This window comes from Acyrthosiphon pisum, chromosome A2, assembly GCF_005508785.2.
Source record: "Acyrthosiphon pisum isolate AL4f chromosome A2, pea_aphid_22Mar2018_4r6ur, whole genome shotgun sequence".
NCBI lineage: Eukaryota > Metazoa > Arthropoda > Insecta > Hemiptera > Aphididae > Acyrthosiphon > Acyrthosiphon pisum.
Genome location: NC_042495.1, coordinates 8,085,514 through 8,111,496, shown reverse-complemented (window position 1 = coordinate 8,111,496; position 25,983 = coordinate 8,085,514). Strand labels below are relative to the sequence as shown.

The window sequence follows — 25,983 nt, the reverse complement described above, 5'->3', positions numbered from 1 at the left end:
TTTTAATCATTCATTCAAAATATGCATTATGTAAAAAAATCATGAGAAAATTTTAAAATAATAAGAATTAATCCATAAATTTAAAAAAATACAAATTCCTCCACAAAATTTTGCAGTTTTTCTTTCGGAATTGTTTAAATAAAATATGAATAATGTGTACAGTACCAATACCTCACATGAAAACACTAAAACAGGAAATTGAATGGACAAACGCATACGACTCATACGAGTAAACTCATCGGCGAGTGTAATAGTGCATTATAAGAAAACTATACTGTAGAATGTACAAAATTATAAATGCTGGTTGGTGAGAAGCTGCCATTTTATACAGTTAGGATGGTAGTGGTAGCGATTACATTGTTTCCGCGATACAATTTCGTAAGACGCGTAAAGTCTAAATAAGTATTAATAGTATGTAGTATGTACTAGGACACTAGGAAGTCACACACTCACTGAATAAAAATAAATCAAAACACTATTATTTTGTAAACGGGAAAGTAAATAAGAAACAAGTAACTTTTCAAATATTTGTCTAAAATATATTTTTATGAAATAATATGCACTAACGACTGTAAAAAATCGACTATATGCCAAATATGCCTTTACACCCAAAACATGCAAAAACATGCTCTATCAAACTTCATATTATTATTACTATTGTTATGAAACGGATTTGTAACTCAGTTAGCATGTTTTCCTGTGTAGCAAAAAAAACATGCAGATGCATGAACTTACGAGCCCTGGTTATAACTTATAATATTATATTATAATATTGACCGGAAAAATTCGTCCGAAATTAGTATGCAGCCCAAACTTGGTACCTATAACTTTAAAACTTTAATTAGAAATTATACACTTACGCGTAGGTAAGCACCTTCGTAATATTATACTGATTCATAGGTAATCACAAGCCAGTTTCACAGGTAACACCTGGCAGTATGGCTATAATAATTTAATATTATAATCGAATATTTCCCGAGTCCTCGTACTGAATCACTTACCTACAGATCAATGTAGAGCCTATGATAGCAACAATGATAGCTTGAGGCTTCCAATTTGCACGATACCTGCATACCACCATGTAAGTGTGCGCCACGGTATATCTTAAACCGTGGTGTGCACCAAGAAAGCATTTACCAAAATTCGCATTTTAGAGCGGTGCACAACTGCATAAGTATTTTTAGATTTAAATGGCTAATGAACATTTTAAAGCTTTTAAAACTTTATAATGAATTAAACAAAGTTTGAATCATAAAGAGTTGTCATTTTTAACGGGCAACGATGAAGTGCACGGGATTAACTAATATAGTATTATACCTATATATTTTAAATTGCATAATATATTTAACATTGCATAATATATAACAATTTACATATCATTCAATAGAATATAAAATAATTGTATAAGTAGTACCTACAAGTAAAGACTCTGATTTATATAATGTTTAGTACCTATATTATGCAATTTAAAATATATATTATAATATATAAGTAGGTACTGTTTTATTTTACGGCTGTGATCCGCAAAAACCTAATAAAATGAAAAGAGTTTCGTGATTCTAAAAAGGTTAAGAACCACTATCCTAAAATTACGAAAGAATTGTAACTCTGACCCATCATTACCTATTCACAACTTTGGCAATATTAGAATAAATCTCTTAAGTACCTACACACAAAGGCTAAAATCAAAGAAACCGCCATGGGGAACTGCTATGGAACATGAAATTTCTAATTTAAATCCTCTAAACGTGTGGCGTGATGATGGGATGGCATCACAGTTGGGTCCACAAAACCTGAAGGTACAATGTTGGCAGTTACCATATCCCAGGGTACCATCTATATAGCAAAGTATGGGCCATTGTCAATCGAATCCGGAATGGGTATGGGACATGTGGATAGCTGAAGATGTACAAATGGGGTCTAACTCCTACCCCAGAATGTGACTGTGTCCCATATCACATGGTTCTGTGATACCCCAGACTATTTTAAATATAGAACCTATGCGAGTGCTCAAGTCGCAAATACAATGGGCCAATTTGAGAATTTCGTAAATGCAACCCTTAACGCAATCAAGTAGATACGGAAACTAGATACCAACCTATACACCTATACTTTAAATTTTAACATATATTAACTGTTATGACCCACATTTTGTTTCTATAGTCTATACACTACAATCATTACATACTTAGTATTTTATAAACCAAATGAACAAAATATAAAGACGTGGTAACTAAAACGTTTTTATTTTTTTCACTGATTTTCAAATTTAGATGGAATATTTTCTCTAAGTACCGGTTAAGAACCACTGGGCACTGGTGTAGGTCATAGGAACCATAGATCTTATGTGATATAATATGGTAAGAACTAGAGAGCCTTTATAAAAAAATGTTATTTATTTTAAAAGGCTCTCTAGTAGGAACCATGGACAATAATGCGTTTGGATTTTTTTTAAGGGTTCTAAGCTTCAGGGTAGGTATCTTAATTTTTCGTATAGAATTTTCCTTAGTTTTGAGTTGTGGTTAAAATACATCAGAATCTCCGGTTTATCAATTTTTCGAATTGTCTGACCTTGTCTCCCAAGATGGTAGCCATGTCCGTCAACATGTTAATTAACTGTCAAAATAAATTATAGTATTACATAGTGAGTAGTGAATAGGTAAATGAGTATAATCGACACATTTTCCTAAAAACTAATAAAAATACTCCAGTTAGGTATATTTATTGTTTAATAATCCATTTATTAATTAAACTTTAACCACAGAATAATGTTTTCTGTGAATTAACTTTATCACAATACTGATACCTGGATCATACATTGACAACATACATATTGCCCAAAAATGTACTGTATACTGTATAGTAAATCGCATTATTAAAATAAATAATAATATTATGATCAATATGTTAAAGTAACTGATCTGAATTGATTGAAAAATGTTATAAATACAGTGTATACTTAATAATATGAGAAAAATGAAAGCTGAACCAAAAAGTAGTAAAAGGTAAATATCAAACATTCTTTTAAAACAACATAAAATAATATTCTAATAAATCTCACAAAATCCCTAGCGATAACCATAATACTGATACTACAATATATTTAAAAATAATTAATAAAATAAAATAATAACAGAACAGAAAACCAAGAAATACAAACTAATTAGGAAACTTATTTTAAAATTAAACATTCACTAGAAATTCGCTCGCTCATCAAACTAGTGTGGAAAAAAACCCGCCTGACTGTTTACACCATATCATTTACATTGTTCATTACCCCTCGCTGGGATAATATGGGGATAATTTTACACCGGTTTGGAACAACAAATTTCTTGTCATAGTTCATACAGAAAAAAAATGTGTTCAGTTAAATTCGAATTAGACATTAATTACAAATAATTCAAATATTTTTAAAAACAATGTTATTTCCACGCTTGATTTCTCTCAATTATTTTTTTTTCCGCATCGGAATACCGAAGTATGCTTAATATAGCGTTTAAATGTCCAGTGGTATTCGAGGGATCGGTAAGATAATAATAAAATGCTGATTTTAAGAATTGCAATGTCATTTCAGCATCATGTATTGGACGTTGACGTTGTTGTTCCAATTGTTGTTGAAGAATAGTTTCATACATTGCCTGCAAAACACAACATAAAAAAAGTTTTTTTTTTAATAGACAAAGTTATTAAGAAGACACTTTTGCAAAGCTATTAGTTATCTCCAGTTGGCCACGACCAGGATAAGCCAGTGCAGTAGTAGTTATGTACACACTTTTCTACAATATCGTGTTTATCTACATAAAAACAAAAAAAACATACACAAAAAAACCATACCATTATGTTCACTTACTAATGGGACAGGATAATAACAGAAGTAGTGCGTCAAATATATTTCACCTGAGCAAATAAAGCTATCAAATATCAATATTATGAACAATCTACAAATATTTCCACTATTCAGTGTATATTTTACACAAAGAAATCTACAGATAACAATCAAAAAAATATCATGTTTTTTTATGTATAAATGTATTACTCATCATTGCCAAGAACTTTTATATACAATTGTCTATTATATAATATAGAAATTTCACTCTAACAAAAATTGAAATCGGTCATATAAAAAAATGTAATATCATGTGCAAAAGACAACTGAAAATTTAAGTGGTGAAACTTTGATAGTTATTTTTTTATGTACTGTTGTAATTAAATAGCTCATAATCATATGATTAATGTGTACTTTCAATGAAAAAACAAAAAAATATATGAATTTTGTATTATATAGGTAATTATTATATTCCATAAAACTCATTATATATCGTTATCAACTACTTGTCAAATAAAAATAATAAATAACAATAGACAATAGTAATAAAATCAAATATAATTTATTTTAGAAATCCAATCCAGTATAGATCAATGTACAACTCGCTTAAACTCCCATGCGTATCAAAATTAAAATGCCAATAAATTTGCACATAAGAGGGGATCTGAGAGACGAACCTTTTTCGTGCCGATCATCCAAAGGGCAATGGCCTCAGGTCCGGATAACAAAGCGCCACCAACACTTTGGCTACGTCCCTAAATTTTAAACATATTCTAAAAAGATTCTAAACAAAAAAATGTTTACTCAAGACAAACGTGTACAGTAATAATTTGTAAAATTAAATTGCTACATGTTAGTGAACACAAACACAGGAAGGTTAGAATTAAAATATTTGAATAGAATATAATATAGTAAAATAAAATGATAATAAATTATATATTGTCTTACTTTGGTCTTTTTTAGTTGCAACTTAACATTACTCAGCTCATCAATAGAGTCTTCAACTTCCTGACCATTAGTCTCAGTATCCTAAATAAGTATATCAATATATCAAAACAAATAATATAGAATACTGAAAAATCAATAAATAATACGAACCTTTTCTAGACATACAATTTGTTGAGTTTGCGTTGGGATTACATGATTTTTGTCTGAGTCCGATTTGTGTAAGGAATTTTGAATATTTTCTGTAATAGCACCATAGAAATTGTGATGTGTTTGATCAGTTTCAGTCTTCTAAAGACCCATATAAACGTAAAAAAATATATTAATAAACATTATTTTTTTATTATTATTTTTTTTTTTTTATATAAACCTTATCTAATTGTAATACTGATTGAGTCTGAGTAAGAACATCACAAAAAGTCTTCTTTATGTGATCAATAGAAGTTTGATCAATAGCAGTTTTAGTATTATCTGGTACAGTTTTAGACCATTTAAGGAAATCATTTTCCATTTCAAGTTCTTTGATTCTGATATATGCTTCATCAAGTAATGGTTTCAATCCGTAATATCTTAAATAACATACATATCAATTACAAAATTAATATGGCTTCAAATGCAATACGTATTATTGTTGTGTAATTACTTTATTTGTATACCGGGTGATTCTTTTATCATAAAAGAATCACCTGGTATAATAAAAAAATAAAATAGAAAATAATACCTTGGGTTTATAGGCAGAATTAAGTGAATCAAATTTATTGAAGAATATAGTATACATAGTGATTTATCAAGCATGATCACCCACAATTTAGATTCTGAGCAGCGCGATGAATGTATTGATTTTACAATGATAAGTAGTCAAAATAATGCTTTGATTTTCAACTTCAATATCTTATCCGATGGGAAAGTGAATCTAGTTGGTGCATTCAGGAGGTCAAATTTTAAAACTATCGGTAATTTTCAAAAACACTGGGGGATAAAAAAAATTGATTTTGGTTTTGGTTTTTGGTGTAACTCCAAGGTACATGAAATTTCCACTGAATGTTTATATTAGCATTTTCTAACACCATACAATTATTTTAAACTGTTTACCAGCATATTTTTTTTATTATTTTTCCATACATGTCAATATAATTTTATTTTTTGGGTAAAAAAGTTTGAAAATTTAATACAAGACTCCTAATATACTGTTACAGAGGCAGTTGAAAAGTATTAAAAATACCGTAACAGTTTTTTTTTATAAGCATTTAAAGTTGAATTTTGATAAAATACGTAAAAATCATGGAAATGAGCAAATTATTTTGAGTTAGAAATTCATAAAAATTTTTATTTTTAAATTTAACAAATGAAAATTTAATATTCCTCATAAGTTATTTTACCTTTAAAAAAAATGTCTACCAGAAAGGTTAAATTAAATGTTTATGAGTCTGAAGTTTTGGCTGCTCAGAATTGTTTTTTGTATACAATGATATTATATCATTAAATTCAAATTAAACATCATCCATTACAGTGACCCACTTGTAACCTACTGGACAGCAGAGTGACACCAACTTAACCAAATCTTTTGCCTTAATAGAACATATTATTTTATTCAAATTCTGAGTTTTTAAATTCTTGAGTATACGTAAAGACCATAATTTCTATTTTCTAATATTTTTTGTACTACTTAAGGAGTGTCCTGTAGCGATACAAACTTCTATTTTTAAAATTAGAATCCACGCCTCCTTTTTTAACGCAAATTATTTAGTCTATGATTTTCTTGAACAGTGTATTTAAAAATACCAAAAATCAGAATTTGAATAGATGGCAAGTGAGCATGCTTAAAAAATCGCTCTGTGTACAAGTCTACACTAATTGTTTTCTTCTTGATTAGCCTTTTTGACAAACCAAATTCTATTTGTCTTTAACTCAACCTCTGTAGCAAAAATCAATTTTTCTAATCATACTCTTGTCCATATGTTACTATAAATCAAATTATTTTGTTCTTCGTTAATTCTAGATTTGTCACTAAATTTGTAAAAAAATGTTCGTTGTTTTGCAACATTATTCTTGCAAGTATAATTATATATGAAAATATGACTGGAATTTCAATAATTAATATAACAATTATTAATCAAAATTTGGGTAATTTCTAACAAATAAAAATTAGAAGATACATTTAAGTTAATATAAAATTTACTGTTTTCATTATTACTTAGTGATGAATGAGTTAACAATGAAAATTAACAACTCTTACTTTTCATGAAGTTCTCCTAAGCGTTTCAATAGTTCTTCAATCTTATCATTATGTTTCTCTCGCAACTCGTCATAAGCTTGTCTTAATTTTTTAGCTTCATCATATTCATCACCATGTCCTGAATCTGCTGGTGATGGTGATGGATTCAAAAAACTCCTTGAAAGTTTACTAAAATAAGAAGTAGAAGGGCAAATTAAAAAAGTTCAATAACATTTTCTATTCAAAAGAATAATTACGTTGAATCAAGTTCAGGGGTTTGTTCTTTACTGGGTATGAATCTAGCTGTGTCTTCATCTTCATTACCTTCAGCAATTGAATCGTTAGCAGTTTCATAACCACATTTTACTTTAAGTTCAATATTTTCTTTCTTAAGTCGATCAATCTCTGTATCTTTATCATTAAGTTCACTGTGAGCATCATTTAGCAATCTCTAAATTATTTAATGACTATTATATTATTGAATATTATATGGTTAAAATGACTTAGTTTACTCTGAGATTTCTGATAGTTCGACTAGATCTCTGTGTAGGAGTAAGATACTCTTCACTGCCTATATTTGAGGGACAATAGTGTAAATAAGCTTTTTTGCGGCTGGAATATGTGGTGCCATTAAGAGCAAACATAGAATGGCCATTATCACACTGACTGCTGGTTGTACTGCCAAAACTTTTTTCTGATGCACAATCGTCATCTTTTTCATAAGTATTTAAAGTTTGCTAAAAATAATATTAAGAACTTAGATTAAAACACAAATCAATCAAGTTTAATAGATTAATATATATTATGTTATAATGTTATATTTATCAAATGTACTGCATTTAGAACAGTATACATAAAAACCGGCCAAGTGCGAAGGGTTCCGTACCATCATCAACTATAAACATGCTGACAACACTGCAGTTATATTATATATTCTAGGATTTTTAGTATTTTTTGTTACAGTGGTAAAGGAAATACATAATCTGTGAAAATTTCAACTTTCTGACTTTTATGGTTCATGAGATACAGCCTGGTGACAGACAGCGGAGCCTTAGTAATAGTCCCTCCCGTTTTACCGTACGGAACCCTAAAAACTACATAAAAATATAAATTTGTACCAGCTTTATTATTATTGTTATTATTTTCAAAATATAAGAATAGGTAGTAAACATTTAGTAAATACTAAAAAAATACATACAGTATTACTTTATAAGTATCAAATATTGTGTTTATTTGAAATAGTCTTACAAATTGATTTAATATTAATTTTTATGTATGAATTTTAAGTTTATTTTTATTTTACATATACCTATATTATTCTTGATAGTAATAATTGTGTACATTAGGCTTTCATTAGCTTAGTAAAACATTTTTGCTTCCAAACTAAATTTTCCAAGTACTGACTAACATTGAATTTCATCATGGTCCTACAATTGGTAACATTCCAATATTCAGAACATTATTTTCTAAAAGCATATTTCAGAACATTTTAAAAATAGAACTTCATATAAATAGCATAATGAATATATGGCTTATCTGGTTAAAAATATTAAAACCCTATTGTACAGTAATCTACAAGTTTATTACAACTTATTATAATTTATAACCAATTAAAAATGATTTATTAGAATCTACCTAGTCTAAAACAAAAGTCTAACCTACAGATAATTAAAAATATTATATTTAATTGAATAAAGAACAATAGAATTGAAGACATTACAAAAAAGTTAAAACTACATTTCTAGAGACTACAGTTTATATATATATATATATGGGTAAACATGAACAAATATATTTGTGCATACTAAATGCAGATAGGGAAGGTAGAAAACCCGTAATTCATATTAAAAACAAATTGTTTTGGGCAGATTCTTTAAAACATGTCTATAATTTTAATCTTAAATTAATTAATATTTCTTCTTTTTATTGTTTTAATAATGTTATTAATTACTATTTATAACTTTTGTCAAAACATCAATTGACAAATTGAATGTGTACCTATATATCAAGACATTAAAAAGCTAACTTTTTGATGCTATACAATATACATCTAATTATCTACACAGTGCACATAATAAATTGGTATAATGTTGTGATTAATTAATTGATGTAAAATTATCAATAATTACTTATTGTCTAATTTTTATATTTGACAAAACTGTTGATAGTATATTAATAATAATTTACTTATCATTGAAAACTGTAAGTATCATTATTTTTACTGACAACCATTATGATTATTCTACTAAAAGTCAAAGTTTTATCATTATATATATATATATTATTTAAAAAAAAATACAATCTGTAAATATTTAGGTGGGTACAATAAGAATTTGTGATAACATAAACCTATATTTAATTAACGTATTAATTATTTAGTTAGTGATGTATATCAAAATTATTTATTATTATGTTTAATTGGCTTAGTATATATTGCGTCAAAAAAAAAAAAATTATCATCTATTATTAGTGAATTAAAGAAAATTTCAATAGTACCAGAAACATTTATTTAAGAGTCTGAGCCTTTTATGGACTTAATTTATAATGTACCGGCCAATAGTTAACACTTAATATAAATGTGAAAAACAGTTTTTCACTCACTAGACTCTGATGTCTTTGGATCTTCGGTGTCTTATTCGAGTGCCGCAACCAATTCGGCTTTGGAATACGGCTGGGCGATGCATTATTACTGTTTGACATCCTGACATCAGACAACATCAACAATTATTATAATTATAATAAATATAATCAGTAACTAACTGATAGAATAAAAATTAATTACGATCGCACACGTCATAATATTATTAGGCAGACGACGTGGATCAGCCTTGTGAAATTTGCGCAACGCTCTACATTATAACTGCGAGCGCTGGGCAATATAGAAAGGAAAAAGACTAAATTTTTTATGAACGTTTAAAAACTCACATGAATGTCACGGTACTGGTAATGGTGTCATCATCACCAAATATATTTTATAGTACGCGACGAAATTGGTTTCGAACAGATTTCATTCGACAAACCCGTATCGATCGGCATAAATACATAATAATAACGGTATACCTCCTGCACTAGTTTATTTAGATTTTAGTTTGTGTTTAGTAGGCCACCATTTAATCTTTTTTCTATGTAATATGCATATACAGGCCGATGTTTTATAATAGTATCAATAATCAATTTGGAACCGGCTTCGTAGTTCGTAATAATTTATAATAGGTATTAATTAATAACAAGTATTGTAATAATATTCTCGACGATAAAGACGTGTACACTACTGCAATACGGTTACGGTATAAACTATAAACTACAAATATTAAATATTCGTCACGCTACTACGCTATAGTAGTTAATAATATAGTCGTTGATCATGTATTCATGTTGATGGTTGTTCCATACTTCCATAATATGTGACGCGTCGAGATAGATAACTATACTAGATAAGACGATAATTGGTAGTGGTCGTGGAGTTATTGTTGTTGTTGTTGTTGTTATTGGTATTTCCGATGCGCCGATGCGGTGAAGCCGGTAACCTCGTCGCCCCGCCGTGCGGAATCTCAAATAGGTGGCTGCCGGACTGTGACGGAAGACGATGGCGCGGTGCGACGATTCCGGTAGTCCGGTGTCCGGTCCGTCGTTGCTTCGGTTACTGTTGCTAGCACTCGTAGTGGAGGAAATACAAAATACAAATTGTCAGACACACGTCCGGCGCGCAAATACAATTTAATAATAAAATTATTATATAAATAAATAGCCAACTTTGTTATGCACTTTACGTTGAAAGTAATAATATAGTAAATCATGGTAACCTATCGAAATAGAAGGTTATTTTATTACCTATGTAAATACTAAATATATGGTTTCGATAGTCGGTAACATATTATACATAAGTAGGTACTGAACTACTGAAGTACCTATCTTCTATACAGAGAATACCTAATGAGTAGTAGGTAATAGGTATAAACTCGTAAACTTGTTATTAAATACTAACTATTAACGAAATACTATAATATAACATTACCTACATATTATAATGAATAGATAATAGCCAATAAGTACTTCCCCGAACTCATATTTGTTGGTGTACCTTACGGTTTAAATTTTCTAACACATATTATGTTTTAGTTTAATAAATGTTTAAAAAAAACGTATTGAGTAGGACAGTAAGTGATATTCATTTTTACACCAACAGACAGTGGTAAAGAAAAATAATTGCAGGTATACGTTTGAAAGTTCGCATATCATGAACCAATTATGACAATTACGCGTATGACTGTCATAGATTCTCATAGGCTCTGATGAAATTGGTGATACCACTAGGTGTCTAGGTATACCAGGTAGCTGTTAGGTACTTACCATTTCTATATAATACTGTATTACAACTTGTAGTGCCATTCTCATTCATATGTCATAGCTGTCGCTCGTTTGATATCCAATCAGAAGTTATAGAGCCCAAAACAATCAATTAATATTACACCATGTATATTACCAAGTGGCAAGTGGGTATACAATGCATACAGATATAGGTACGTAACATAATTGACAAAAGTTAATACCTCCTTAACACGTTATATAATATATAATTTATTGTGTTTTATGTAGACATTTAGTATATAGGTACATATAATATTATAATTAATAGGTAGTAGGTATACCTACCTATCTATACTAAAAGATCATATTTCATACAAATCAAAAATAACTCATACATACAATTTATAGGTATAAATCTGGACATTTTGGTGCAACATCAAACATATATAGGTACAATGTTGAGTATAATGTCATATTAATATTTTATTCGTTTTATTCTTTCTTTAAAGTATTTGATTTCTGTAACAAAAAATATACATAAATACAATAATCATAAAAGTATATTAAATAAGTATTAATATCCGGACAGCAAGACTGTAATAATATATAGCCATATAGGAATATCAAAAATCAGTGTTCCGTAATTCATATTAACCTAGGTGGGTAAGTACCTTCTAATAATTATTATTTTTGTACACTATATTATGGTCATAGAAACAAATTATATAATTTTGACATAAACTTACATTTGAAGGACGAATACCCCAGTAGGTATTATTCAAATATTCACCAACTAGATAGGTAAATGGAGCATATAAAAAAGTTCCCGTGAAGAAAATCATTCGCAATGGCAAGTTCAATTTTGCAAGAATGGGGTAAACCCACATGCCACTCTTGTAAAATACATAGTTGATCCTGTAAATATGTTTTATTATTCATTATTATATACATTTATGATATTTAATTTGATTATGATTAATAAACACCACCAAATATGTAAATACGTTGCTTAAGTGGACTAAAGCTCTCCCCCCCAAGAATTATTTGATACCTACTCAGATATTATTGGGTAAATGTATATGTACATTGTACACTGTACATAACATATATATACTATATAGACATATATTATAGTTATTTTTATTTTTGCTATACAACTTTAAAAATATCTATTATATGTTTAATATAATGATTATAATATGGGATTCCTCGTCACCTTCCACTTTACTACTTTAGCATATTATATTATTTTCATTTTACCAGCTCCGTAGTTAAAATACCTTATATTTGACTATCGTCTATCAAAATAATTACGGAAATTCTGGCATTCTGGCCCTTTCCCTAACCTAAAAGCCAAGTATTACGCCTATGATATAAGGGCAGTGAAGTTACTATATTTTTTTTAGATGCTCATATTTATTCTCAAATCCTAAGTGAACTAAAATACTTTTTGTAAAACTGTTCATTTAGATATAATTTTTTTTATTGCAGTAACATGATATTTTTGTAATTTTTTTTTAGTGCAATATTTTAGTATAATTTTAAAAACATTTAAATCGATATGTAAAATAAAAATTAAATAAACGCAGCAATACACATTTATACCAATAAATTTGTTGACATATTTCTGATTACCAAATTTTGAAATGAGTTATGAGTCAATAAAGTGATTGGTATATAGATAATTTGAGTAGGTATATAGCAATGATCTAGTTTACGTCCAAATTTAAAATACGCGCATTTACAACCACAAATGTAGACTCAGGTTTCAGACACAGGAATTTATAGTGCGTTAACAGACAGTCCATCAACATCGATAACTTAAAAAATATTTTTAAAAAAAAACCAGCCAAGTGCGAGTCGGACTCACCCACGAAGGGTTCCGTACCATCATCAGCTATAAACATGTTGGCAACACATAATCTGTGAAAATTTCTACTTTCTAACTTTCATAGTTCATGAGATACAGACTGATGACAGACAGACGGACAGCGGAGCCTTAGTAATAGGGTCCTGCCGTTTTACCGTACGGAACCCTAAAAATCATTTGATGAGCAATGCAGTAATAAAACTATGAAAGCAATGTTTATATTTACTTTTTTTTTTTATATAATATTTAATTTACAGTATCAATTTATTATTATATTATTTTTTATTTTATTTAAATGTTTTCTATGTAATTTAAAAATGTGTAAGTGCAATTATTTATATACATATTAATATAATAATGCGATCAATTGAATGTGTTTTTTAATGCGATAACTTTACCCTTCTAGTATCTACCTAATAATAACTATATAATAATCATCCATTAATTCAATCTAAATGTCTAGTAGTGACCTATTTAATTGGTTTTTAATTCACAAAATGTTTATAACACAATTCATCATTGGTAGTCAAGTATTAATTTCATTTCATTACGCCTATTAATTTTAAAATATTATGAAATACCTATATATGGCAAATTTCAAACTACATAATATACTATATTATAATTAGGAAATTCTAAAGAAGGGATATGAAGGATCTGGATCAGAAGACGTTTGATTTGTTTTACCATCATGGGTTATTTCTAAAAATATTTCTTGAAAAATTGTATATTAAATAAATAGATACGTTAAATAGTTAAATCATTTAAATTACAATTTTAAGTAAAATCTTTAAAATAATCTTAAAAATAAAAATTAAATGCTGTTCGTTGGTAATCGAATCAATTAAGAACGGCTGCGATTGATAACATAATTCCTTTTTTTTAAATTGTCGATAACACACCTTTTGATAGCCGAACGAACCGAAAGTTGTCGATAACAAATCTTATCGATTTACAGAATCGATCTACTGGACTGATAAGGCTTATTTTTTTTGTTGTAATGTTTGTTATAGCAATATAGCCCGAATAAGGTGAGTTTACGGAAATAAAAAGTGCACCGGAAAATTATTGAAAAAAATTGCTTTTTTGAGTGATCGACTGACTGATCAATGTAGTGCCTAAACTATGATAGCCGCCATCTGGAGATTTATGGTTAGGATTAAGAAACTTAGATACTTAATTAATAACTAATCTTATTAAGATAATTAAATATGCATGAACCATTATGGTACCTTTGTACCATCACGTAGAAGTGTAGGTTCCAAGAAAGGATTTTCCGAAATTCAAATTTTAAAGAGGTAGATATAGGTACTCACAGAAAGATTTTGACATATACTAAGGAAATCGAAAATTTCTTTTGTTTATAAATGGTTGTCATTGGTTTTCGGGCAGATGAGGTAAAAGTAAAAGCATGCGTTGTTAAATCGTCGTATTTATGGCCCCCAATAAAGAAATTATGTCTACCTTAAAACAAATACAGGAGTTGAATACTTGAATGTATATCTGTAGCTTATATATTCAAAAACTATTTAATTGATTTTGTGAAAATTCAAAATTGTTCTTAGAGATGTCAGGGAAGTTTAGAGAGAAGTTTGAATCACATTCGATTAATACCAAGATCGAAGTACACGAACGCTAATTATCCCGTGAATTAAGGTACCTGGGTACCTACAGTGGCGTCCGCAGGGGGGCTGGGCTAACGGGCTGAATCCCCCCCCCCCCCCATTGCCCATATTGTTATTACTTTTTCAAAAATATTTATCAAGTTTCAACTCTCAACTATAGTAAGCAAGACGTAAATTTCATATATGTCTTACCAGAATGAATTCATTTTTGAAAAAACAATGTATTTGCATACCAATTTTCATAAATCATCTGTAATTTTTAGGTAAAAGTATGAATTACCTGTATGAAAGACCTTGTATTAAATTGTTTAGCCTTAGTTATATAAACATTTAATATTTTATAAGTTTTGAACCACAAATTAACTGTGGTTTTGACGAAATTTGAACTTTAAATGCTTATAAAACATAACTATGATGCCTATGTATCGTTAATATTTTAGCTAAAAACTTACGCATTACATTTTTAAGCTTTTTGACCGAATGAATAATTTTTTATTGGCATTTATAGAAAAACAAATTTAAATTAATCAAATACAATCCAAATGAGGACGGTATAACCAAGCTGGTTACCGAACAATTTTAATAAATTTTCATTTTTTTCTCCAATTATTTTAGAAAGCACTGAGCATTTTCAATTTCGACCTCCTAAAAGTATCAACTAGATCCAATTCACTTCTAAAAACATACATTCGGGATCGATGTTTATGATCAGAACATTTTTTCTACTATAAAAGTGAAAAGTTACAAAAATTTTAAAATACCTCAAATAAACGTCTGATATTATTAGACTGGACAAAATAAAAATAAAATTGTAACTAATTTTCAAGCCCCCCCCCCCCCCACTGAAAAATCCTGCGTACGCCACTGCCTAAGTACATTAAACCCAAGATACGCCTATATACACGCACTATATTTTAAATGTTTTCATTTTTTCACGGGCGAAATTAGGTTAAACGGCTAAAAATGGATGTTGGCTTATCTGAAGTTAATAGACTCAAAAACTATTGGACCGTTTCCAATAAAAGTTATATCAATAGATGCCTTGAGATTTGTAGCCTTGGAGGGTGTTTATAACTTATTTTATCAACACCTATAGCTAAAGGGTAGCCCACACAGGAATTTTTTTTCAGCTCACGAATATTTTTTTTGTCTATTAAAGTGATTGTCATTGATTTCATAATATTATGTTACTATTATATATAGTTAGTAAAAATATGCCATATACATTTTTTTACAATTATATTTATAAAATAACAAATCTTTGGCACAGGTAACGCCTGGTTGGATAGTTAGTAAATAAATAGTAATACAAATTACAATCAATAATTAATCATTTAGCCAAATTCAAAAGATAAAGCGCATCTATTCAATCAAAAATAAATTGTATAATTTAAGCCTATTGTTTATTGTTTACAGTTTTTGACTACTTCAAAATGTTTATGTATATAATTCATCCTATTACTATTATTCTGATGATCAGTTATATTTATATAAGTAAATATTGTTTTCCCACAATTTATATTTATTTTAGGTGTAAAGAATATATACCTAATGGCTTTCACCACTTTTCCATCTCTCATATTTACATAATATATAACATAGGTACAATAGTTATGTCTCACTATTTTTTAGATCCCTACTTTCCAAATGAAATCTTTGAATGTTCTATTTTCGAATTTTTCCATGAAACTATTGGTTGGTATAGATAAAACATTAATAAACGTTTTAAATGTTTTAAATTTGAATATTTATAATACCTATCTATATATTCAATAATATTTATTTATTATTTATTGACTTTTAATAATTATACCATATTATTAATTAGACTGGCACTAAATAATAAATTATAGTTATACCTAATACCTAAACTAATAAATATGTAACTACAGGCTATAAGTCACAAGGACACAAGGTGCGTAGGTACCTCTAAATACCTAATTGTCATTTGTTATTGAAAAAAAGTTTGCCTAGGTTTAAAGGTTTTTATGTTTAAATATTAAATTCGTCCGAACTAATACTAATATATTTTTTTTTATTTAGGTACACTAATAAATAATAATCCGCCTTAATTTGAGGCTATTTATACATGCGTGAATACTTCATTAGTAGATTTATATACCTAGTGTCCTAGTGCTCTACGCCTATATAGGCCTTTGAGCTTTTCCATTAGGTATCTATAGACGTGCGCACGTGAAGTGCCATGGCATCATCTGTAGAGACGTAAAGTTATCATAATCAATAATCATAATTTTTAGTTGTAAATATATTGATTATATAATTTAAATATTTTGACAAAAACATTATTTTTTTTTATAAAAATGTTGAGAGTTGAGACCATATCAAATATTAATTAGATATCATATAGGAATATTATAGGTATCGGGCCAATATTTCATAAACACAACAGATATAATTATATAAATATAAAATAATAAAACCATGGTTTGCTTCAGCCGTTTTTGCGGGAATTACCTATGCAGGATTTATTTGCCTATTTAATACCGCATTAAAAAAAAAAAAATAATAATGATATTATATAGATCAGTGGTCTCAAACTGTGGCCAGTGAACTCTTTTAGCGTGGCCCGCAGTATAAATACTTATTTCTTCAAATATTTTGAAAAGTTCTACCGTGAACTTTTGACTTTAAATTTATGACCGTTGGTAATTTGAGTTTGAGACCTCTGATTCCAAATTACCTACTAACTAAATTGAAATTGTATTATTCTAAATATTATATTGTTATAGGTTTTTATAATGAATTTATTATAGTTAAATACTTAAATCACAATACAAACTTTTCAAATTATAAAATATCTAAAACCAAAAAATAAGTTAATGCATGTTCATTTTTTTTTCGAATTTTGATTCGTTCATGCATTACGAATCATGCTCTAGGGAGATATTTTTTTGTGTTGAGCTAGGTATTTTTAAAAATATTTATTTATTGTATTTATTAAGTATAGGGACTTCCTCACTTTAATCGGTTATACGTTTTTAAGTTTAAAACTATCAAAATATTTAAATATTTAAAAAGTATTGCATAAAGGGCACTAGATTAACAAGCACTGCTTTAGTAAATTTACAACTTGTAATAATTGTCAATAATCATTGCCAGTTTTTAATTTACTATAAAACTTATTTAGTGACTTGTTTTACCTAATACCTTGATAACGCTTATACAAGTCATGTTACAATTATTAATTTGTCAAATAATCTAAATTTAAATTGATAGCAGGCATTTAATATTTATATAACTTACTAAAAAAATCCTAATAGTACTTACCAAATCAAATAACAAAGCTTAAAAGTAATAAAAACAGACAATCCTGTAATCCTGGATGGATATTCTCTGTAAGTCGTGATCATTTCCAATATTGCAAATATAAAAATATGGGCATGTGTTACATGATTCAGCCAAGACGGAAAGTATAGATCATAGTGTATAGGCATAACTAAAGATTTGTCAGCAAACCACATTGGCCAAAAGCTTACTGCAATAAACTGTAAAACAATAATCACCAATGTAATTATGAATGCATTTTCAAAATTCAAAATTTTAAATTTGCTTATTATTTGTATGATAATACATAATATTATGTAAGTATACAATATATTATATTTATAAATATTTGTGAGGTATATTAATAATGCATTTATACTGTTAATAAATTATAAAATAAAATACCTACTTATGTATTAACTACCTAGTACCTATATTAATATAATTTTAAATAATATATTGTATTATTATAAAATACAATTTATTCATAGTCAATATAAAATCAGTTATAGACTGATAAAAATTGTTTTTCGTATAATATACCATGATGTCATGGTTATGAATTCAAATTGAACACATCTAAAAAGTGACTTACACAAAATCTATTATACAGGCATACAGCAGTTAATTCTCCAGTTTTTACTTATATAATTTATTATATACTTGTACCTATATATACGAACTTTTAACTTAAGTTTTAATTTATTTGTATTGTAAATTATAAATAAAACTGCATATTACCATCGACAGTGGAAATGCAAAAATTGTGAAAAAATTGTGTTGGCTCCTTTTCAACGACTCTGATGTGACAGCAGAACAAGTGCGTACGGCGATGTGATCGACGAACACAGCGTACAGGTAAAAAACTGTTTGGATGACCTGTGAAAGAAAAAACAATCACTGTTGTAGTGTTGTCAATCATTGAAACATTCGGTTGATTCTAATTTCTAGGTATATAGTCCAAGAAGTGCAAACTAGTGTATTCTATGTACAACTATATAGTCTATAAGAAATTTCATTTGACCAAATTGAAAGCATTTTATTTTGTTTTATGTATAAAGGTTAAAAAAATGTAAAATAGGATAGCTGAATACAGTGAACCATCGTAGGGCATTAGGGTTAATTTCTTTGAATTTGAATGAGCAATAATAATAAATTATTATATGTCAATAATCGAATCTGAGCGGCATTGTTTAAATTTAAAATAATTAATAATTGTTCTTAAAAAGAGGGGTTTAATATTTTTACAATTGTTTTTAATTTTTATTAATTTTCAAACCAATCAAATCTTTATGCTAAACTTGTTAAACCTTATATTGAATAAGTACCCAATTGCCGAAAGAAATATAATAATCCCAAACACATTTTTGAAATGATATATAACTCCTCAGTAATTTTAAACGCTTACAAGCCATGATTTGAAAAGCCTTACAAATAACAATATAGGTATTATACAGGCGAATATTAGTATCTAATCTAATTACCTAAGCTTAACACCTTAATATTGTACTCCTGTTTCAGGTTTCAATTACTGTCTATTAATAATTACGTTATACTTATTACTTAGCTGCAAATTCATGATGATGTCAAAATCAAATACACCCTCGTGAACTTAACAGCGCAAGACAATATGTTAACATTTAAATAAATCTAACAAAATTACTAGTACCTAAGCAATACGTTTTTAGAGATTGTTGGATAACTTTCAAAGTTTGTTAGATTTTATTTTAATCACAAGACAGTTTTAAACTTTTACCTATAGCTATCATCACGTATTCACGTAATTAGCAACAAAACGTGTAAAAGAATTTTTTTTCTGGAACCAACGTTCAAATTGTTAGTTCAACTTTATTCAAGACGATTGAATATTTTTAACTTTTCGCTACTGTCATCACGTTATTCTAATACATATATTAGTACAAAATATGTTAGAAAGGAATAATTAGAAGTTTTATTCAATTAAAAGTTAAAACCGTTACATATATCAAACAACAATGAGACAATATAACGGTTAAATAATTTTTGATAAGTTTATAATATCTAAAATTACATTTAAGTTACACTTTGTAGTTGGGTTGTCAAATTGTACTAAAAATATTAGAATACAATTAATTTTTCATACAAACTTAAAGTTTAAAACACTAGACAAGTTTTGTTCGTACTGATATTAACATTCCGGTCATAGTGATTGAAAATAAAAATTATATGAATTACCTATAAGATTCAAATTATAATTTCAAATTTTTTATATTTTTAACTAACTTAATACACGATTTAAAATTCAAACTTTAAGCTTAAAAATATTATTATTGTTATTATTATTCTTTCCGAATCACAAACAAAAAAAATGTAACCAACGAATTTATATTAAATATTGACTGCTGCTCTTCCGCTGCTAAGTTTACAAGAGTGTAAAATACCACATATTTACATAGCCAAAAGTATCAATAGGAGAGAAATAAACGAAAATAAAAACTCCTTTATATATAGCAGAGAGTTTTTAAGCGGAGGCTGAATCACTGCAACAGTGAGTTTCATTAGAATCCAGAATATTCTGGAAAATTTATTTTGAAATGCACAGTGTTCTGCATGAACCAGAGCTGACTTATACAGTATACAAGTATTTAATATCTATTAAAATTACAAAGCGTTATTATATTTATATTCAGCTGGACTTAATATTTACGGCCATATGGGGCTGAAAACGAATTTTCAAAAGAATCGCGTATAGTAAAAAAGGTATACTTACCATATTGCAGAAGGTTAGATATTTGAATTTTCCGCCGAAGGCCTCATCCAAGGGGTTGAGTCGGGCTGGTATGTTGACATAGGTGTAATAATAGTATAGTGAATAAGTAAAGAGCAAAGCACCGGATAGATGTACGCCCTTGTTGATGGTGTCCATGGTGCAATTCTTGGCCGCGGCGGTCATTATTCGCCGTAACCTATTTTCTCCAATATAATTATTTTATATTATATTTAACGTCCGAAAAAAAAACGTGCCACTGAAGATAAATTCGTATACATGCCAATTATATATTATTATGTTATATATTTATATCACGAAAACGGATAATTCGTTTAAAACCGTAATTTTTGAGTAAGTACTTATAACGAGTATGGTCTGATCGAATGAAAACGACTAAAACGAACTGACTCGACCGCTCGGTTCCGAACCGGTCGACGGTATAGGTACGATCAGTAATTAGCAATTAAATCTTTATATATATTATTTGGTACAAAATATAACATTATCATACCTACTTACCTAGTGTATTATTAACGAGACACTGACGCAATGAATATAAATATAGTATGCATACTGTATACAATTCTGTATACATCATGTACAGTTTCGGTATAGATAAGACAGGCCCGTTGAACTTTAGCCCGTTTATACCTATACGCCAAACTGTCAGATAAATTAATTATAAAACCATAATAATACACTGGTAAATATTATAATAATATAATCACAAAATAATAATAGGTATGTCGATACAAGCCACAAGGTGATTCTTTTAACAAGCAAAGAACACTTAATATTTCAATGAGTGTTCTTTTTTTTTTAAATTTAATATTTTAATAAATTAAGTTATCTGTGGAATCCTAACATTTTATATATTGCCCTCGTTTTTTTAACAATATTTATTTTGTTGGTTAGTCTGATATAGATTTGAAATTTTTAAATGATCGCACAAATTGTCATGCTTTTAAGTCAATTTTTTTTTAAAAAAGTTTTTGAATTTTGTTTATAAAATTAAAAAGCAGGTAAGTGGATGTCGCTCTGCTGTACAGTAGATTGCAAGTGGGTAATTGTATAATGGATTGTATTAAACTTGAATTCAATGATACAATATCATTGTATAAAAAAAACGATTCTGAGCGGAGACGGTTTGTTAGTTTGGATATTTCATATTGATATTATTTATTTTATCATGTAAGTTGAATTAATATTATAATATTATATTTTTTATATTTTTTTTATTCGTTTCTATGGTGATAAACAAAGTGTTAGAAATTAAAATCCCTTTTTTAGCGTTTTTTCGTAATTTTTGGCGGCTTTTCCCGTGGCATTAAATAACTATTGAGAAAATCGATAAATGACCTCTTTAAAGTACCATCTTAAACCAATTTGATAAAAGATAAGATACGATATGTTGAAATCGAAGCATTCCTTCTGGTAGAAATCTTGTATACAGGATATAAAAAATTAAAAAATAAAAAAATAAAAAATAAACACCATTGTAAAACCAATAGCTTCCTCGCTCCACTCAGAATCTAAAATACTTATTGGTTATTGGTGTTTAAAAATTAAAAGTTGTTATCAACAAAAATAATGATAAAAAATAAGTGGAAGTATAAAATGTTACAAATGCATAATACTTAAATTTTTCAAAAACAACATTTTCCAAAATGTATATTCTATCAAAATAATAAGCAGTCACTGTTAAGAAACACCCTATATAGTATTGGTGTTTCTATGGGTGATTACGCCTATAATCAATCAAAAGTTAACAATGTCTTTCAGTACCAATTTGACCTCTAAACAAATTTTATGTCTATAAAAATATTCCACATAAATTGTATACGTACCCATACGTATTTTACGACCAATCAAATACAATATTATCTAATCATATAATTTTTGATAGATTATCTCTACATAATATACCTAACTAAAAAGTATTAAATATTAATGTGCACATAAGGGAAACTAGGCAATTTTATTAGGAAACACCAAATGATAAATATGAAAAAAAAAATCTAATTACAAAATAAATAATTTTTAATTTTAATTTAAAATTCTATTAAGTTAGTTTGTTATCCAGTATTTCAGTCAGTATTAGGTCAGGTCATCATGGCCTGTCCCGTAATTTCACCTATGTTAATGTATGATAAATTGATACTTATTAGTTATTATAATATAGCCGTAACTTGTCATATTATATTGTAGTATTGTACTACTTCATCACGGGAGTTAGTTTTTAGCTTCTCGATTAATTTTAATATTGTTATATAGCATTTATTGTAGGTACATCCAGACAGTGATTATTTTAAAAGTAAGCATTCCAAATTGTGATTTAAAAACTACATTTTTGTGATAAATTGTATATATAACGGATAATTAATATAAAATAATCACTATTGACATCTATTTTTATTTTAATAATGTGTTATTGTAAAAACATTTTAAGTTCATATAAAAATGAAGTTATAAGAGGTAACCCCGATTTCAAACCGTATAATGTATTTGATAGTTGTTGTTCATTAAAATGTGTACCTATAGAATAATATTCTGCTATTCTGCTTTAGAATATAAAACAAAACCAAATTTAAAACTAAAATATAATGGTTATCAAGCCTGGATTAAGACATTTTGAGGCCCAGGGGCCAACGTTTTAAATGAGGCCCTTGTACGAAAAAAAAATATTAATGTATATAATGTGTTCCGAGGTGAAGTGACCATCCGACGTCATATAAAAGTATACCAAAAATGATAAAGAAATAGCCTTTAAAGATTGGGTCTAACTTTTTTATTTTTTAAGTTATGGGCAAACTTTTTTTATCAAAATCATACATATCACGCATTTGTTTATATATTTCCAAAAGTTTTTAACATTTTTATGTATTTGTTTTTTATTTTAAAGCTATTTAATTGTCCTATCAACACTCCAAAATACACAATTGAACTAGAAATGCACTAATTATTTTTATTAAATTAAAAAAGTAGAAAAAAGTTAGCAAAAATTAGCATTTTTTAAAGGAAATCGTGTATTATTCCAAATAATTGATTACTTGGTATGGGTTTTTTTTCGTATTATTCTGCTAAATTATACTGAATAACACATTAATATACCTAGAATACTTTGAAAGTTTGGTTTTCATAATATATTTCTGTTAATCTTCACAATCTTAGTTTTCCTAGGATTGAGTCGGTTAATTGGTCGTCATTTGTTTAATTTTATACTATTCGGTGAATTTTAGTTGTTATAATACAAAAATCAAAAACTCATAGTTAATAAAAAATTATTTGGAATAATGTACAATTTCCTTTTAAAAATACTAATTTTTGCCAACTTTTTTCTCTTTTTTTAAATTTAATAAAAATAATTAGCAAATTTTTGGTTTAATTGCGTATGTCAGTTGATAGGACAATTAAATAGCTTTAAAATAAAAATAAAATTACGTCAAAATGTTGAAAAGTTTTGAAGATACATAAACAAATGCGAGATACTCATGGTTTTGATAAAAAGAGTTAATTGCTCATAACTAAAAAAATAAAAAGTTAGATTCAATCTTTAAAGGTTATTTCTTCATCATTTTTGGTATACTTTCATATGCCGTTGGCCGGTCACTTCACCCTGGAACACATTGTATATTATTTAATATTTTATTTTTCGTACAAGGTCCTCATTTAAAACATCTTAGGTATATAGGTACATAGCAATAAATAATGAATAATGTATTAATGTATCACTTTATTTATAAATTATAATTATACAAGCTTTTTTTCTTGCTAAATAATCATCGATTTTTTTTAGGTTAGGTATATATATTATTCATTGAACAAATAATTTATTGTTAAATTTTTTTCTACCTTATCTCTATAATTCTATAATAAAAAGAATAAAATATACTAGTGATTACAAAATGCAAGATATATAATTTTCAGAAATTAGCAATAACAATAACTACAATATGTAATTATATTATACTATTTGACTATTTTTATAGCCAAAAAATAGTCATATGTTTTTAAATTAAATTATAAAAAAATAATATCTTCCGGAGGAAGGTCGGACAGCTAGTATATTATAATAATATATAATATAGATATTAAAGTGACACAAAATGACAAGTTAAATAGTTATTAGTCAGGTAGTAATAAAAAACACTAGACAAGAGTACAAGGCACAATAATCTAGGAAATGGGTACGTGATGGCGATGTGCATGCATAAGTAAAGGTCACTGGTCCAATTGGTAAATTAGACCGACGCGTTTATAAGTTATTTAGTGTTGTGGGGCGGAAAGTGAACTGTTCATGTCTGATTTTTGAGCCGATTGTAGCAAAGTTTCGCCAAAATAATGCGTTCAAAAACTTTTGAAAGTGCGAATAGCAGTGCAATAGGATGGTACTATGGTAGTTAACTGGGTGGCGGTGATCCTTGCCCGGGCTTGGGGACAGTGATTATGATTGCGTGCGTGCTTCCATGACTTAGGGAAATATTCGGTATATATATGCATTCGTTTAATATGTGGGTGAGTAATACGATCAGAATGCACCCTTATAATAAACCCCTTTGGTCGTACTACCTCTTCGCTTGTCGGTTGTTTGCGTTCCGTCCGTTACGCTATCCACGCGCACGCATCTAGGGACGGGCGCTTTCTCTGTATGACTTTACATCAGTATATTCCCATTTACTATACGTCTATACCCCAATGTAGAATCACATTCATCAGGTATATTTGTCAATTGTCATTCATTAGTTATATTATATTATATTATATTCAATCATTAGTCAAGTTTCAAGTCTCTACGTAATCTATGTCGTTTGCGCTCGATTAAACTACTTTTATGAACTAATCGTGAGAGTGGTGGCTCTGAAAAGGGCTTTTTTATTATGCATGAGGCTCTACACCGTGACAAAATAAAAACAAAAATGTATCCGTTAATGTGAAAAAAATAAAAAAAATTTTTTTGTGAACAACAGAATTTTATTTTTGAATAACGAGCACTTTACGAAGCAGCCGAGCCGCCAGATGGTCTCGCGAGCATGCGACCGCGAGTGGCCGGAGAATGGTTGTGTTCAGCCAGGCCCGTCCTTGGGATTTTCTTAGCCCCTGCTCGCCCCCGCCCCCCCTAAGGGTGGCCCTGTGTTCACCCGTATTCGGGCGACTTACCAT

At 28.3% G+C, this 25,983-nt stretch overlaps 2 protein-coding genes across 5 annotated transcripts; both read right to left on the bottom strand.

Moving 5' to 3' along the window:
• Window positions 1-2,720: 2,720 nt before the first annotated feature.
• LOC100572731 (calponin homology domain-containing protein DDB_G0272472) lies at window positions 2,721-10,687 on the bottom strand. 4 transcript variants are annotated; one of them, XM_029490961.1, is made up of 11 exons: window positions 9,912-10,685; window positions 9,588-9,687; window positions 7,499-7,723; window positions 7,244-7,437; window positions 7,008-7,175; window positions 5,142-5,340; window positions 4,925-5,062; window positions 4,775-4,855; window positions 4,504-4,581; window positions 3,851-3,897; window positions 3,500-3,638 (listed from the first exon to the last, which is right to left on the bottom strand). In XM_029490961.1, coding segments are annotated over exons 1-10 (1,200 nt in total). In that variant the 5' UTR covers window positions 9,914-10,685; the 3' UTR covers window positions 3,500-3,638; window positions 3,851-3,882. The 4 variants fall into 4 exon arrangements, with proteins under 4 accessions (XP_016657975.1, XP_003242910.1, XP_003242908.1 ...); XM_016802486.2 differs by lacking the exon at window positions 3,851-3,897 and having other exon boundaries at window positions 2,721-3,638; window positions 10,380-10,687; XM_003242862.4 differs by lacking the exon at window positions 3,851-3,897 and having other exon boundaries at window positions 2,721-3,638; window positions 9,912-10,686.
• An 853-nt stretch (window positions 10,688-11,540) lies between these two features.
• On the bottom strand, window positions 11,541-21,393 carry LOC100572651 (androgen-induced gene 1 protein). Its single transcript, XM_003242859.3, has 5 exons — window positions 20,824-21,393; window positions 18,816-18,953; window positions 18,078-18,295; window positions 12,041-12,209; window positions 11,541-11,813 (listed from the first exon to the last, which is right to left on the bottom strand). The coding sequence occupies exons 1-5, from the start codon at window positions 21,004-21,006 to the stop codon at window positions 11,787-11,789; spliced, it is 735 nt and encodes a 244-aa protein (XP_003242907.1). The 5' UTR covers window positions 21,007-21,393; the 3' UTR covers window positions 11,541-11,786.
• Between the last annotated feature and the right edge of the window lie 4,590 nt (window positions 21,394-25,983).

Coding starts and splice junctions, on each gene's coding strand:
- LOC100572731 (XM_003242862.4), bottom strand. Junction 7,724..9,587: donor TCCAAAGACATCAGAGTCTA/GTGAGTGAAAAA, acceptor TATTATTTTTAG/CAAACTTTAAATACTTATGA. Junction 5,063..5,141: donor CAGTATTACAATTAGATAAG/GTTTATATAAAA, acceptor ATGGGTCTTTAG/AAGACTGAAACTGATCAAAC.
- LOC100572651 (XM_003242859.3), bottom strand. CDS start 21,006: ATGACCGCCGCGGCCAAGAATTGCACCATGGACACCATCAACAAGGGC. Junction 18,296..18,815: donor TTGCATTTCCACTGTCGATG/GTAATATGCAGT, acceptor ATTGTTTTACAG/TTTATTGCAGTAAGCTTTTG. Junction 12,210..18,077: donor AAGCTTTGTTATTTGATTTG/GTAAGTACTATT, acceptor ACATATTTACAG/GATCAACTATGTATTTTACA.